This window comes from Littorina saxatilis, linkage group LG16, assembly GCF_037325665.1.
Source record: "Littorina saxatilis isolate snail1 linkage group LG16, US_GU_Lsax_2.0, whole genome shotgun sequence".
Classification (NCBI taxonomy): domain Eukaryota; kingdom Metazoa; phylum Mollusca; class Gastropoda; order Littorinimorpha; family Littorinidae; genus Littorina; species Littorina saxatilis.
The window spans coordinates 6,010,180-6,024,331 of record NC_090260.1 but is presented as its reverse complement, the minus strand read 5'-3'; the positions used below and the strand labels follow the sequence as shown (position 1 = coordinate 6,024,331).

Sequence of the window (14,152 nt, the reverse complement as noted above, 5' to 3'; positions counted from 1 at the left end):
TTCTGGGGATTCTGCTAAAATGGTTGTATCATCTGCATATAATAAAATAAACGCACACATACACACACACACGCACGCCGGCACGCACACACACAACTACACAGCCACACACAAACACACGCACCCACACACACACACACACACACACACACACACACACACACACACACACACATAAAGAGAGAGAGAGAGAGATAGAGAGAGAGAGAGAGAGAGAGAGAGAGAGAGAGAGAGAGAGAGAGAGAGAGAGCCGGAGAGAGAGAGAACGTGCGGATAATGTTTGAAGAACACAGAGAGAGAGGGGAAAGAGGGGATAACAATTTCCCCATCAACAGATACTGAGTTTCTCTTTTCCACGCGCACTTTGTTTACCTTGCTGACGAGAACAACACTTTCGGAACACTGAGGTAGCTTAGTTGACGTCAATTTGCGGTACATTTGAAAACGACGTCATTTGAGTTTAAGCGAGTCGCTCAAAACGGGCAGACAGCTTTCTATTACATAAGGAAACACTGTGGCGCTTTTGTCCAGAAAAACTCTTCTTTTAGGCCCAGAAGTCAGATGATTCCGTATGTAAGGATAGTTTAACTGTCATAGTATGCAGCGCGTGTTAAATCGTTCTTTGTTATATCCTCCATTTATTTGCAGTCCGTGTGTGTTGATCTCAGTTGCAGAAGTTGGAGCAGTGTCTGGGCGTGAAGGCAGGGCAAAGGGTCGACAAGTGGTGTCTCTGTCATGATGATATGACAGACGACACCAGACGAGACACCTGGTGGAACAACTGCTGGGAGGGGGAAAAGGCAGGGGACCCCGCAATGAAGGGAGGTTCCACGTATGAAAAGCTTGTGGCAAGGTAGAGTCATTTTATCGGTAAAATAACCACACACAGAGAAACACAAACGCATGAATACACAGGTGCATACATTATTAGTGAGTCTGTCTGTCTGTCTGTCTGTGCCTGTCTGTCTGTCTGTCTGTCTGTCTGTCTGTCTGTCTGTCTGTCTGTCTCTGTTTCTCTGTCTCTCTCTCTCTTGTATATTTATGTATGTGACGTTTTGTGTGCTAGCATGTCTTTTTTGGGCCTCTTTATCATGTGTTTTTCTTTCCCTATTTCGTGGTGTGTGTGTGTGTGTGTGTGTGTGTGTGTGTGTGTGTGTGTGTGTGTGTGTGTGTGTGTGTGTGTGTGTGTGTGTGTGTGTTCACAAGCTTACATAAAGTGTGATATTTATCAATGCAGGTTCGCCGTACCAATGGCAACGGTACAGGTGTACCTTAGCCGCAAACCGCGACTACAGCTGTGGACCCAGGGCCATTTTGTTCAGGCTGTCGGGGAAGAACATGGCAGACCCATGTCTTGTCTTGCTCTTTTCCCGGAACAGTTTGAAGTCCTGGAGCACACGCCAAACCACGACGACGACGACATTAGGGTCTTCAGGGGCGCGCCCGGGGTAGGGAAATCGATCATTTTAATTCTAAGGGGTTCCTACTGGATGAGGAAGTATCGCCGCACCGTCTTTGTTCTTCAGACATGTTACGATGGTACAGCTGCCGCCTACCTGGTTAGACATCAGTTGAGCAAAACAGTCGGACAGGGCGCCGGCAGCGTGCAGGTCGTCAACATGGCGGGGGTACGGGACTACAGGGGTCGATGGACAGAGGGAGGCGATGAGAAAGTGCAGGCCTGGGTGGAGGAGCTGTGTCAACACGCACAGACTGAGGGGCGCGTGCACATCCTGGCCGATGAGGCCAACGGGTAAGAATGACGCCGTACACTGAATCTAACACTGCCTCCTGTCACTCTTGCGTTGGTCGGTGTTGTCGTGTTCGGTAGAAGATAATCTGATCATTCCGAAAACGTGTTTTTTCACTTTCCTTATATGCTAACTGTCAATAAATTAGATAGAGTTTGTGCATAAACAATGGTTCTTAACTATTCCCGGGTAATCAGTACGTTACGACAGTTTATTGGATATAGAATGTGCAGTCAACGACTGTCACTGTGTCGGGTACTGATCAGTGATGTCAACAATCTTTCCCATCAGGCGCCACCCTTTGTTTGTCTGCCATGTTGAACAGATCGCTATATATTTTGCCTGGAGTCTGATGACAGGTAAATCATATTTACCTTACTCTGTTTACGTCGTGTGAGTTTTTACGTCACTCTGTTTACGTCTTATGCACTATTACGTCATTTCATGTCTGTGTCTCTGCACTTTTGGTTTTATTTGGTTTCATGGAGAACACACGCCAGAGAATGGAGAGATACAGGCAGCACGATTTACCGTGTGACTTCCTTCTGCAGGGTTACTTCATCAAATCAGTATTCGGAAATTACAGGTATACACACTGACACACCTGTCTGTTCTGTTACAGTGACGTCATCACAATGATCTACAAGGCGTTGAAACAACGGCACATAACGGTCAGCCTGTGGGCGGCCGGCGTGTTGGTTGAACTACCTGCCGACATGGAGCGTTATGTGCACCACCTGACGCAGCCCCTGAGGTCGCCACCCAGTGTGGTGAGAGAGGTGGAGCAGGCTCGTGATATGAAGGATGGAAAGGTCCCGGCATACACCGCGCCGCCTGTCGCCCCGCCCTCTGACGGGCCCCCCGTGATGAGAGTTCATCATCTCTGCAGCGTGGAGGGTGACACACAGGGACATAAGGGTTTCTATCCATGGCGGTGTGAGAGATGCGGGCAGCTGGTGGCCGACTTACTCACCACGCTGCGTGTCGGTCAGTACACCTCTGTCTGTCTGTCTGTCTGTCTGTCTGTCTGCCTCTATGTCTGTCTGTCTATCTGTCTGTCTGTCTGTCTGTCTCTCTGTCTGTCTGTCTGTCTGCCTGCCTGTTTGTCTGTCTGTCTGTCTGTTTGTCTGCCTGTCTGTCTGCCTGTCTGTCTGCCTCTCTGTCTGTCTGTCTGCCTGTCTGTCTGTCTGCCTGCCTGTCTGTCTGTCTGTCTGTCTGTCTGCCTCTCTGTCTGTCTTCATATTTGTCTACGTATCTGTCTCTCAGAAAACAAGAAGTGTGGTTCAGGTGATTGTGCAACATTTTGATGACGTCATTTTATTGATACAATGAGCGAAATGAATGAAGATAATGACGTCATGTTTCTGTGACCTCATTAAGAAATAACGTCATTAGTCTGCCAGAGTAAGGTGCTTGACACTGAATAAAACATTTTTTGTGTGTGTACAATTTGCAGGTGGTTGTCGCGCTGCTGGTGTAGATGTCGTCCCTGTTCACGGGTCGCTGACGCCGGTGATGGCGTGGGAGTCAGACATGGGTCGTCGTTGATGTTTGTTTTGTGGTTGTTGCTGCTGCTGGTGGTGTCTTTGTTGCTGCTGCTGCTGGTGGTGAAGTTGTCGTTGATGTTGTTGCCAGAGATGTCATCGTTGTCGTCGTCGTTGTTGTTGCTGATTGTGTTGTCGTCGTTGTCGTTGTTGCTGGGGATGATGGCGTTGTCTTCATCATCGTTGTTGTTGTCGTTGCAGTTGGCGATGATGTATTTCACACCATGACGATGTGGTGTTGACGGTGTGTGATGTTTCAGGTTGCCATGACCACGCTCCCCACGGGCAGGGCGGCCTCACCTTCAATGACGTCTTTGTGCTGGGTCGCATGAACTGTGACACAGACACAACGGATGATGACTTCTACTCACCAGCACCCTTCATCCGGGGCCTTGAGTCACGCGGCGTCCCCACCCGTAAGGTGGCTCATAACGACACAGCGGCCGTTAGACAACTGGCGGAAATGACGTCTGCTCCCACAGGTGAAGAGAGAGCGGCAGGTAGGGGTCGAGACGAGGCGGTGACGGTGGCCCGTGAGGACACAGTGTGGGGCTTGGAGAGACCCGTCGTCGTCTACCTGGAGCATGGTAGTGTTGTGTATGGTGCTGACTTTACCGGCCGCCTGAGATCCATGTCGCGGTCCACGGCCCAGCTGATCTGGGTGAAGCCTTGACAGCAACGCTGAGTGACACCCACATCTCGTCACCGCCACCATCAACACCTGTTTCTCCTTTACCTCCCGGCGACCTCCAACAACAACGACAACGACAACAACAACAACAACAACAACATCAACAACAACGTCCACAACACCTACGACAACAAGTAAAACAGCAATGGACTTATTTGCTTCGTGACTTAAGACAGAACAGTACCTGCCGTCACCCCATGCCGCTCTCTGACAACGACGACAACATCATCATCGCCTCCACCACCATCACCGCTGACACCGACTCCAACAACAACAATAACTACAACAAAGACTACAACAACTAAAAGCAAGAAGTTTTATTGAGTCTATTCAACTAGAACTAAGCACAACATCCCTAGGAACCTGTCGCTCTCTGACAACGACGACAACACGACATCAACCACCGTCATCATCACCACCGACAAAACACCTTGCGTGAAATTTCTTCTTTATAAAACACAGGGAAAATTCATTTAGAACATTGGTTTTCCTTCAAAGTCAAGAGATTGATGACGTCAAAACTGAACAAGGTCATCAACAAAATGACGTCACTACCTACCACTTCCTTGTTGAGTGGAGAATCTGTGTGTATGGAAAGGGACGTAAACCTGTTTACCTAACAGAGAGAGAGAGAGAGAGAGAGAGAGAGACAGAGAGAGAGAGACTGAGGGAGAGAGAGAGAGAGAGAGAGAGAGAGATAGATAGAGATAGAGAGAGAGATAGATAGAGATAGAGAGAAAGAGAGAGAGAGAGATAGAGAGAGAGAGAGAGAGAAAAAGAAAGAGAGAGAGAGATAGAGAGAGAGAGAGAGATAGAGAGAGAAAAAGAGAGAGAGAGAAAGAGAGAGAGAGAAAGAGGGAGAGAGAGAGAGAATAAATAAGATAAAATCAATATTTAAGAGCTTTATGATATAAGCATTTGCTGCTTTTTGAACAACAAAACAACAAACGATGTAACTGTAACAATTAACGCATAATGTCACAATCATTTGCAATTAAAAACAAAAGTATCATTTTTGTTTCTACAAAACAAAGAGAGAAAGCAAGAGAGAAAGACCGACAGAGATGAGAGAAGACATTCGTGTTCATCTCTCAATGTCTGCCACAGAGAAATGTCTGTTGACATTTTACAGAAATGAGAACACATCACACATCGCAAACAGTGTGAACACTCTGCCACTCATACCAAAGGAAATTCAACCTGAGAATATCACGTTCAGCTAACTATTGTATATATCCTGACAGAGCACCTGTAACATACAAACGACTATTGTTTAACTGACCATAATTTGTATAATCTAACATGTAAATAATTTTGCAATGTTTGTAAATTTGATGTTGAGCGATGTATTGACTGTTTCAAACATTTTCTGTCGTGTACAGTTTCCTTTGTGTGAGAAAAGTAATACATTCTACGTTTGAATTTTAAAAATCTGGTTTGTTAAACTTCGATATGCATCTGTGTGAGTGTGTGTATGTGAGTTTCTGTGTGTGTGTGTGTCTGTCTGTCTGTCTGTCTGTCTGTCAAATATAACGTCATCAAAGAAAAACGTTTCATAAAGATCTGTGGTGTGATTTTGTAAGCATCGCTGAGCGCGCACATACACACACACACACACACACACACACACACACACACACACGCGCACACACACACACACACACACGCACATACACACACACACACACACACTCCTCAGGGAAAAAAAATCACATTCAATCGAAAATTAACTGAATGGGGGTGACAAATATCGTGCATAAACTACAAACTGAAATTTGGAGTCTCGCGCGAAACTTCGCTTCGTCGGAACTAAAGAACGGAGCGTCACAACATTTAACATGGTGACAGGGTCACAGGCTAATTGCCCCCCGACAACTGCCGCCCATCGGGGAATACATCTACCCCTCCCCCCCCATTTTTTTCTGAGCACTCTTCGTGCAAGTTTTTACAACAGTCAATCACCAAGTGTGTGTATCTGAATATATATATAGAGAGACTGAGAGAGAGAGCGAAAATGAGACGCGGTCAAATCTTGTTGCCTGAAGGGGGGGGGGGGGGGGGGGTTTCGGGGGGGGGGGGTTTCGGGGGGGGGGGGGGGTCGGGGCGGGGGGGCTGAGGAGACGGGTGGGGGGGGAGTGGCGGGGGGTGATTAATGTGTATGTCACTGTGTCTAATGAGCAACGTGTTGATCACTGTGTCAATATGACTGTGTGCAGATCAGAGTGTGTGTGTGTGTGGGAGGGGGGCGGGGGGAGGGGAGGGGGGGGAGGGCGACGGGGGTAGGGGAGGGGGGCGGGGACAGGGGAGGGGGGAGGGAATAGGAGGTACACAAGTTACCCCAGCTGTTCATTACTATGTCGTATGTTCAATGTATTGTGTAGTGTGCTGTGTGGAATGTGTGTGTGTGTGTGGGGGGGGGGGGGGGGCAGGAGGTACACAAGTTACCCTTGCTGTTCATCACTGTGTCTTATAAGTGATGTGATGTGTTGTGTGATGTGTTCTGAGGGGGTGGGGGTGGGGGGTGGGGTGAAGAAGATAAAGTACACACGTTACCCCCACTGTTCATCACTGTTTAGTATAATTAATGTGCTGTGTTGTCTGGTGTGTGCAGAGTGGGGGGAGAACAGGTTCACAAGTTACCCCCACTGTTCATCACTGTGTCGTATGATTGATGTGTTGTGTTGTGTGATGTTTGCAGAGTGGGGGTGCGGGGGGAGGAAAAAGACGATATTAACAAGTTACCCCCGCTGTTCATCACTGAGTCGTATGGTTCATGTGTTGTGTTGTGTGATGTATGCAGAGTGGGTGTGGAAGGGAGGAAAAAGACGATGTTAACAAGTTACCCCCGCTGTTCATCACGGTGTCGTATGGTTCATGTGTTGTGTTGTGTGATGTATGCAGAGTGGGTGTGGAAGGGAGGAAAAAGACGATGTTAACAAGTTACCCCCGCTGTTCATCACTGTGTCGTATAATTGATGTGTTGTGTTGTGTGATGTTTGCAGAATGGGGGGTAAGGGGGTGGGGGGGGGGGAAGAGGAAGAACACGAGTTATCCCCATTGTTCATTACTGTGTCGTTTCTTCTTGTCGTTCGGTGTCAGATCGTCAGTCAGTCCGGACTGCAGGGCGAAACGTGCTGTCCTCTCATTTTGCGTTGATGCGTGGATCTGTGGTTCCTCCGACTTCAGCCCTTAGGTTTCTTTCGGGGTTACCCCGCCCTTAGTTCCTGGCTCAAAAACCTAACCCTGGGAACACTTGGGGGATTTCTTACCGGGGGTCCCACCCCGGGGCGAGAGCTTTTAATGCGGCTCTTACCCGCATGGTGTAACCGTCATCGGACACGTAGGGCATTTATAGGGTAGTCAGTGCCATCTGCCAACCCGGCCACCCCGTCCTGGTAGAGACATCCGCTAAGGATAAGAGACACCGCTAGTTGGTGGGGTAGAGACAACCGCTAAGGATAAGAGACACCGCTAGTTGGTGGGGTAGACACAACCGCTAAGGATAAGAGACACTGCTAGTTGGTGGGGTAGAGACATCCGCTAAGGATAGGAGACACCGCTAGTTGGTGGGGTAGACACAACCGCTAAGGATAAGAGACACTGTTAGTTGGTGGGGTAGAGACATCCGCTAAGGATAAGAGACACCGCTAGTTGGTGGGGTAGAGACATCCGCTAAGGATAAGAGACACCGCTAGTTGGTGGGGTAGAGACATCCGCTAAGGATAAGAGACATCCGCTAGTTGGTGGGGTAGAGACATCCGCTAAGGATAAGAGACACCGCTAGTTGGTGGGGTAGAGACACCGCTAAGGATAAGAGACACCGCTAGTTGGTGGGGTACAGACATCCGCTAAGGATAAGAGACACCGCTAGTTGGTGGGGTACAGACATCCGCTAAGGATAAGAGACACCGCTAGTTGGTGGGGTAGAGACACCGCTAAGGATAAGAGACACCGCTAGTTGGTGGGGTACAGACATCCGCTAAGGATAAGAGACACCGCTAGTTGGTGGGGTAGAGACATCCGCTAAGGATAAGAGACACCGCTAGTTGGTGGGGTAGAGACATCCGCTAAGGATAAGAGACACCGCTAGTTGGTGGGGTAGAGACATCCGCTAAGGATAAGAGACACCGCTAGTTGGTGGGGTAGAGACATCCGCTAAGGATAAGAGACACCGCTAGTTGGTGGGGTAGAGACATCCGCTAAGGATAAAAGACACCGCTAGTTGGTGGGGTAGAGACATCCGCTAAGGATAAGAGACACCGCTAGTTGGTGGGGTAGAGACATCCGCTAAGGATAAGAGACACCGCTAGTTGGTGGGGTAGAGACATCCGCTAAGGTTAAGAGACACCGCTAGTTGGTGGGGTAGAGACAACCGCTAAGGATAAGAGACACCGCTAGTTGGTGGGGTAGAGACATCCGCTAAGGATAAGAGACACCGCTAGTTGGTGGGGTAGAGACATCCGCTAAGGATAAGAGACACCGCTAGTTGGTGGGGTAGAGACATCCGCTAAGGATAAGAGACACCGCTAGTTGGTGGGGTAGAGACACCGCTAAGGATAAGAGACACCGCTAGTTGGTGGGGTAGAGACATCCGCTAAGGATAAGAGACACCGCTAGTTGGTGGGGTAGAGACATCCGCTAAGGATAAGAGACACCGCTAGTTGGTGGCGTAGAGACACCCGCTAAGGATAAGAGACACTGCTAGTTGGTGGGGTAGAGACATCCGCTAAGGATAAGAGACACCGCTAGTTGGTGGGGTAGAGACATCCGCTAAGGATAAGAGACACCGCTAGTTGGTGGGGTAGAGACACCCGCTAAGGATAAGAGACACCGCTAGTTGGTGAGGTAGAGACACCGCTAAGGATAAGAGACACCGCTAGTTGGTCCGGGCCTGCTTATTGTGTATTGGCAGCTGGCCCCCATATAACTGGGGGCCGTTCCCCTATCCGCCGGGTTGAGGATAGTCGCCCCCCCCCCCCCCCCCCCCCCCCTGAATTGGAAGTAGTCTGTTCCCGGCGTGTCGTTTGATTGTTATGTTGTGTTGTGTATTGTGTGCAAAGTGGAAGGGAGCAAGAAGAGGAGGTATACAAGTTACCCCCGTTGTGTATCAATGTGTCGTATGATTGTTGTGTTGTGTTGATTAATGTGTGTAGAGTGGGGGGGGGGGGGGAGGTACACAAGTTATCCCTGCTTTTTATCACTGTGTCGTATGATAAATGAGTTGTGTTGTGTGATGTGTGCAGAGTGAGAGGGGGGGAGAGAAGGAAGAAGACCAGTTACCCCCCACTGGTCGTCACTGTGTCGCATGTTTGATGTGTTGTGCTGTAAGAAGTGTGCATACTTTGGGCGGTTGGGGGGGGGGGGGGGGGGTGGGTGGAAAAAAGTTACCCCCATCAAGTTGCTCATCACAGTGTCGTTAAATTAATGTGTTGTGTTGCATAAAGAGTGCATAGTTGAGGGGGGGGGGGGGGTACACAAGTTACCCATGCTGTTCATCACTGTGTCGTATATATTGTGTGTTGTGTTGTCTAATGTGTGCAGAGTAGGGGGGGGGAGGAAGAAGAGGGGGTACTTAAGTTACCCCCACAGTTCATCACTGTGTCGTATGATTGATGTGTTGTGCTGTGTTGGGTGCAGGGTTGGGGGAAGGGGGGGGGGGAGGAAAGGAGGTACACAAGTTACCCCCGCTGTTCACCACTGGGTGGCCGAGTGGTAACGCACTTGCGCTCGGAATCGAGAGGTTGCGTGTTCGACCCTGGGTCAGGCCGCTATTTTCTCCCCCCTTTCCTAACCTAGGTGGTGGGTTCAAGTGCTAGTCTTTCGGATGAGACGAAAAACCGAGGTCCCTTCGTGTACACTACATTGGGGTGTGCACGTTAAAGATCCCACGATTGACAAAAGGGTCTTTCCTGGCAAAATTGTATAGGCAAAGATAAAAATGTCCACCAAAATACCCGTGTGACTTGGAATAATAGGCCGTGAAAAGTAGGATATGCGCCGAAATGGCTGCGATCTGCTGGCCGATGTGAATGCGTGATGTATTGTGTAAAAAAAGTCCATCTCACACGGCATAAATAAATCCCTGCGCCTTGAATAAAAATTGAAAAAACAAAATAAATCTCTGCGCTTAGAACTGTACCCACGGAATACGCGCGATATAAGCCTCATATTGATTGATTGATTGATTGACCACTGTGTCGAATGTTGTGTGATGTGTGCAGAGTGGGTGGGTGGATGGGGGGGGCGGGTAGAATGAAGAAGAGGAGGTACACAAGTTACCCCCGCTGTTCACCACTGTGTCGAATGTTGTGTGATGTGTGCAGAGTGGGTGGGTGGATGGGGGGGGGGGGGGCGGGTAGAATGAAGAAGAGGAGGTACACAAGGAAACTGCACTGTTCATCACTTTGTTGGATGATGGATGTGTTGTGTTGGGTGTTGTGTGCACAGTGGGGAAGGGGGGGGGGGGGGGTTGGGTGGGGGGAGAAGTAGAAGAGAGACACAAGTTATCTCCACTATTCATCATTGTGTCCTATGATTGATCCGTTGTGTATTGTGATGTGTGCAGAGTGTGGGTGTGGGGGGTGGGGGTGGGGGGTGAGAAGAGGAGGTACACAAGTTACCCCCACAGTTAAACACTGTGTTGTGTGAATAATGTGTTGTGTTGTGTGTAGTGTGCAAAGTGTGGGGGGGGGGGAAGCAGAGGAGGTACACACGAATAAGTCGTATGATTGGTGTGAACAGCGCATGAAACTCTGGACTGGGTGGCCGAGTGGTAACGCACTTGCGCTCGGAAGCGAGAGGTTGCGAGTTCGACCCTGGGTCAGGGCGTTAGCAATTTTCTCCCCCCTTTCCTAACCTAGGTGGTGGGTTCAAGTGCTAGTCTTTCGGATGAGACGAAAAACCGAGGTCCCTTCGTGTACACTACATTGGGGTGTGCACGGTAAAGATCCCACGATTGACAAAAGGGTCTTTCCTGGCAAAATTGGATAGGATTAGATAAAAAATGTCCACCAAAATACCCGTGTGACTTGGAATAATAGGCCGTGAAAAGTAGGATATGCGCCGAAATGGCTGCGATCTGCTGGTCGATGTGAATGCGTGATGTATTGTGTAAATAATTCCATCTCACACGGCATAAATAGATCCCTGCGCATTGAGTCTGACTGAGTCTGGAGATACGCGCGCGATATAAGACTTCATATAATAATAACTTGTTAACATCCTCCTCTCTCTCCCCCCCCCCCCCTTTCTTTTTCAGCACTGCTTATCGGTCCTGCACATCTTAGAGACTTTGTTCGTTTGTCTGTTTATTTGTGTGTGTGCAGAGTGGGGGCGGGGGGGGGAGAAGAGCCGGAGGTACTTAAGTTACCCCCACTGTTCATCACTGTGCCGTATGATGGATTTGTTGTGTTGTGTAATGTGTGCAGAGTGGGGGGGGGGGGGGTGGAAGGAAGAAGAGGAGGTACACAAGTTACCCCCGCTGTCCATCACTGTATCGAATGTTGTGTGATGTGTGCAGAGTGGGTGGGTGGGAGGGGGGGGGGGGCGGGTAGAATGAAGAAGAGGAGGTACACAAGTTACCCCCGCTGTCCATCACTGTATCGAATGTTGTGTGATGTGTGCAGAGTGGGTGGGTGGGATGGGGGGGGGTAGAATGAAGAAGAGGAGGTACACAAGTTACCCCCGCTGTTCATCACTGTATCGAATGTTGTCTGATGTGTGCAGAGTGGGGGGGGGGGGGGGGGGCGGGTAGAAGGAAGAAGAGGAGGTACACAAGGAAACTGTACCGTTCATCACTTTGTTGGATGATGGATGTGTTGTGTGCTGAGTGGCAAAGGGGGGGGGGGGGAGGGTGGGGGGAAGAAGTAGAAGAGAAACACAAGTTATCTCCACTATTCATCATTGTGTCGTATGATTGATCTGTTGTGTTTTGTGATTTGTGCAGTGTGTGGGGAGGGGGGGGGGGTGGAAGAAGAGGAGGTACACAAGTGATCCCCACAGTAGATTACAGTGTCGTATGATTGATGTGTCGTGTTGTGCGATCTTTGCAGAGTTGTGTTGGGGGGGGGGGGGAGGAAGAAGAGAAGGTTCACAAGTTACCCCTGCTGCTCTTTACTGTGTTGTATGATCGATGTGTTGTGCTGTGTGTTGTGCGCAAAGTTGGGAAGGAGGTACTTAAGATTCCCCACCTGTTCATCACTTTGTCGTATGATTGATATGTTGAGTTGTGTGATGTGTGCAGAGTTGTGGGGGGGGGGGGGACATGAGAAGGCACACAAGTTACCCCCACTGCTCTTGACTGTGTTGTATGATCGATGTGTTGTGTTGGAAGGGGGGGGGGGGGGGAAGAGGAAGAGGTTAAACAAGCTACCCCTGCTGCTCATCACTTTGTCGTATGATTGATGTGTCGTGTTGTAGGATGTGTGCAGAGTGGGGGCGGGGGGGGGGGAGTGAAAGAAGAGCAGGTACACAAGTTACTCCCGCTGTTGATCACCGAGTCGTATGATTGATGTAAACAGCGCTGTGTACATCCTCATCTTCCCCCCTTTCTTTATGAGCACTGCGTAAATGGCGTGCACATCTTGGAGACTTTGTTTGTTCGTTTGTCTGTTTATTTTTGAGTGAGAGTGTGGGGGGGGGGGAGGGGGTGGGGCGGAAGGAGAAGAGGAGGTACACAAATTACTTCCACCGTTCGTCATTGTGTCGTATGATAGATGTGTTATTTTGTGTCACGTGTGCAGAGTGGTGGGGGGAGGAAGAAGAGGAGGTACACAAGTTACCCCCGCTGCTCTTTATTGTGTTGTATGATCGATGTGTTGTGCTGTCGGTGTGATGTGCGCAAAGTTGGGGGGGGGGGGGGGGGGGGAAGAGGAGGTTAAACAAGCTACCCCTGCTGCTCATCGTTGTGTCGTATGATTGATGTGTTCTGTATTGTGTTGTGTGCACATTTGAGGGGGGGGGGGGGAGGGGGGAAAAGGAGGTACACAGGTTACCCCCGCTGTTAATTACTGTGTCGTATGATTGATGTGTTGTGTTGTGTTGTGATGTGTGCAGAGTGGAGGGAGAAGAAGAAAAACACAAGTTACCCCTACTGTTTCTCACTGTGTCGTATAATTGATGATTTGTGTGCAGAGTGGGGGAGTGGAGGGGGGGGGAGGGCAATGGAGGTACACAAGTTACCCCCGCTGTTAATTACTGTGCCGTATGATTGATGTGTTGTGTGGTGTGTGCGGAGGGGGGGGGAGCAAAATAGGTACACAAGTTACCCCCGCTGTTAATTACTGTGCCGTATGATTGATGTGTTGTGTTGTGTGATGTGTGCACATTTGAGGGGGGGGGGGGAGGGGGGAAAAGGAGGTACACAAGTTACCCCCGCTGTTAATTACTGTGCCGTATGATTGATGTGTTGTGTGGTGTGTGCGGAGGGGGGGGGCAAAATAGGTATGTGTCGTATGATTGATCTGTTGTGTATTGTGTTGTGTGCAGAGTGGGGGGAGAAGAAGAAAAACACAAGATACCCCTACTGTTTCTCACTGTGTCGTATATTTGATGATGTGTGTGCAGAGTGAGGGGGGGGGGGGGGGAGCAAAGGAGGTACACAAGTTACCCCCGCTGTTCCTCCGAAAGCGGCGTATGGCTGCCTTAATGGCGGGGTAAAAACGGTCATACACGTAAAAATCCACTCGTGCAAAAACACGAGTGTACGTGGGAGTTTCAGCCCACGAACGCAGACGACAGACGACGACGACGACCCCCGCTGTTAATTACTGTGCCGTATGATTGATGTGTTGTGTTGTGTGATGTGTGCACATTTGAGGGGGGGGGGGGAGGGGGGAAAAGGAGGTACACAAGTTACCCCCGCTGTTAATTACTGTGCCGAATGATTGATGTGTTGTGTGATGTGTTTAGAGTGGGGTGGGGGGGGGGGGGGGGCGGGGGAGCAAAATAGGTACGCTGTTAATTACTGTGCCGTATGTTTGATGAGTTGTGTTATGTGATGTGAGCAGAGTGGGGGGGGGGGGGGATAGGAGGTACACACGTTACCACCTCTGTTCATCATGAAGTTGTATGATTGATGTCTCCATCCTCCTCTTTTTTCTCCTCCCCCCCCCCCCTTCGTGCAAAATAGGTACACAAGTTACCCCCGCTGTTAATTACTGCGCCGT

The 14,152-nt window shown here is 49.7% G+C and overlaps 2 protein-coding genes across 2 annotated transcripts in view; both read left to right on the top strand.

Annotated features, from left to right (window-relative positions):
- LOC138950251 (uncharacterized) overlaps window positions 1–4,651 on the top strand; it is a 273,339-nt gene extending 268,688 nt beyond the window's left edge. Inside the window, exons 7-10 of the mRNA XM_070321986.1 lie at window positions 669–853; window positions 1,238–1,753; window positions 2,374–2,738; window positions 3,556–4,651. Of these exons, the coding sequence (XP_070178087.1) occupies window positions 669–853; window positions 1,238–1,753; window positions 2,374–2,738; window positions 3,556–3,968 (1,479 nt within the window). The 3' untranslated portion in view covers window positions 3,969–4,651. The remainder of the gene's footprint in view (window positions 1–668; window positions 854–1,237; window positions 1,754–2,373; window positions 2,739–3,555) is intronic.
- LOC138949825 (uncharacterized) overlaps window positions 1–14,152 on the top strand; it is a 484,249-nt gene that overhangs the window by 359,415 nt on the left and 110,682 nt on the right. The gene's annotated exons all lie outside the window — the stretch shown is intronic.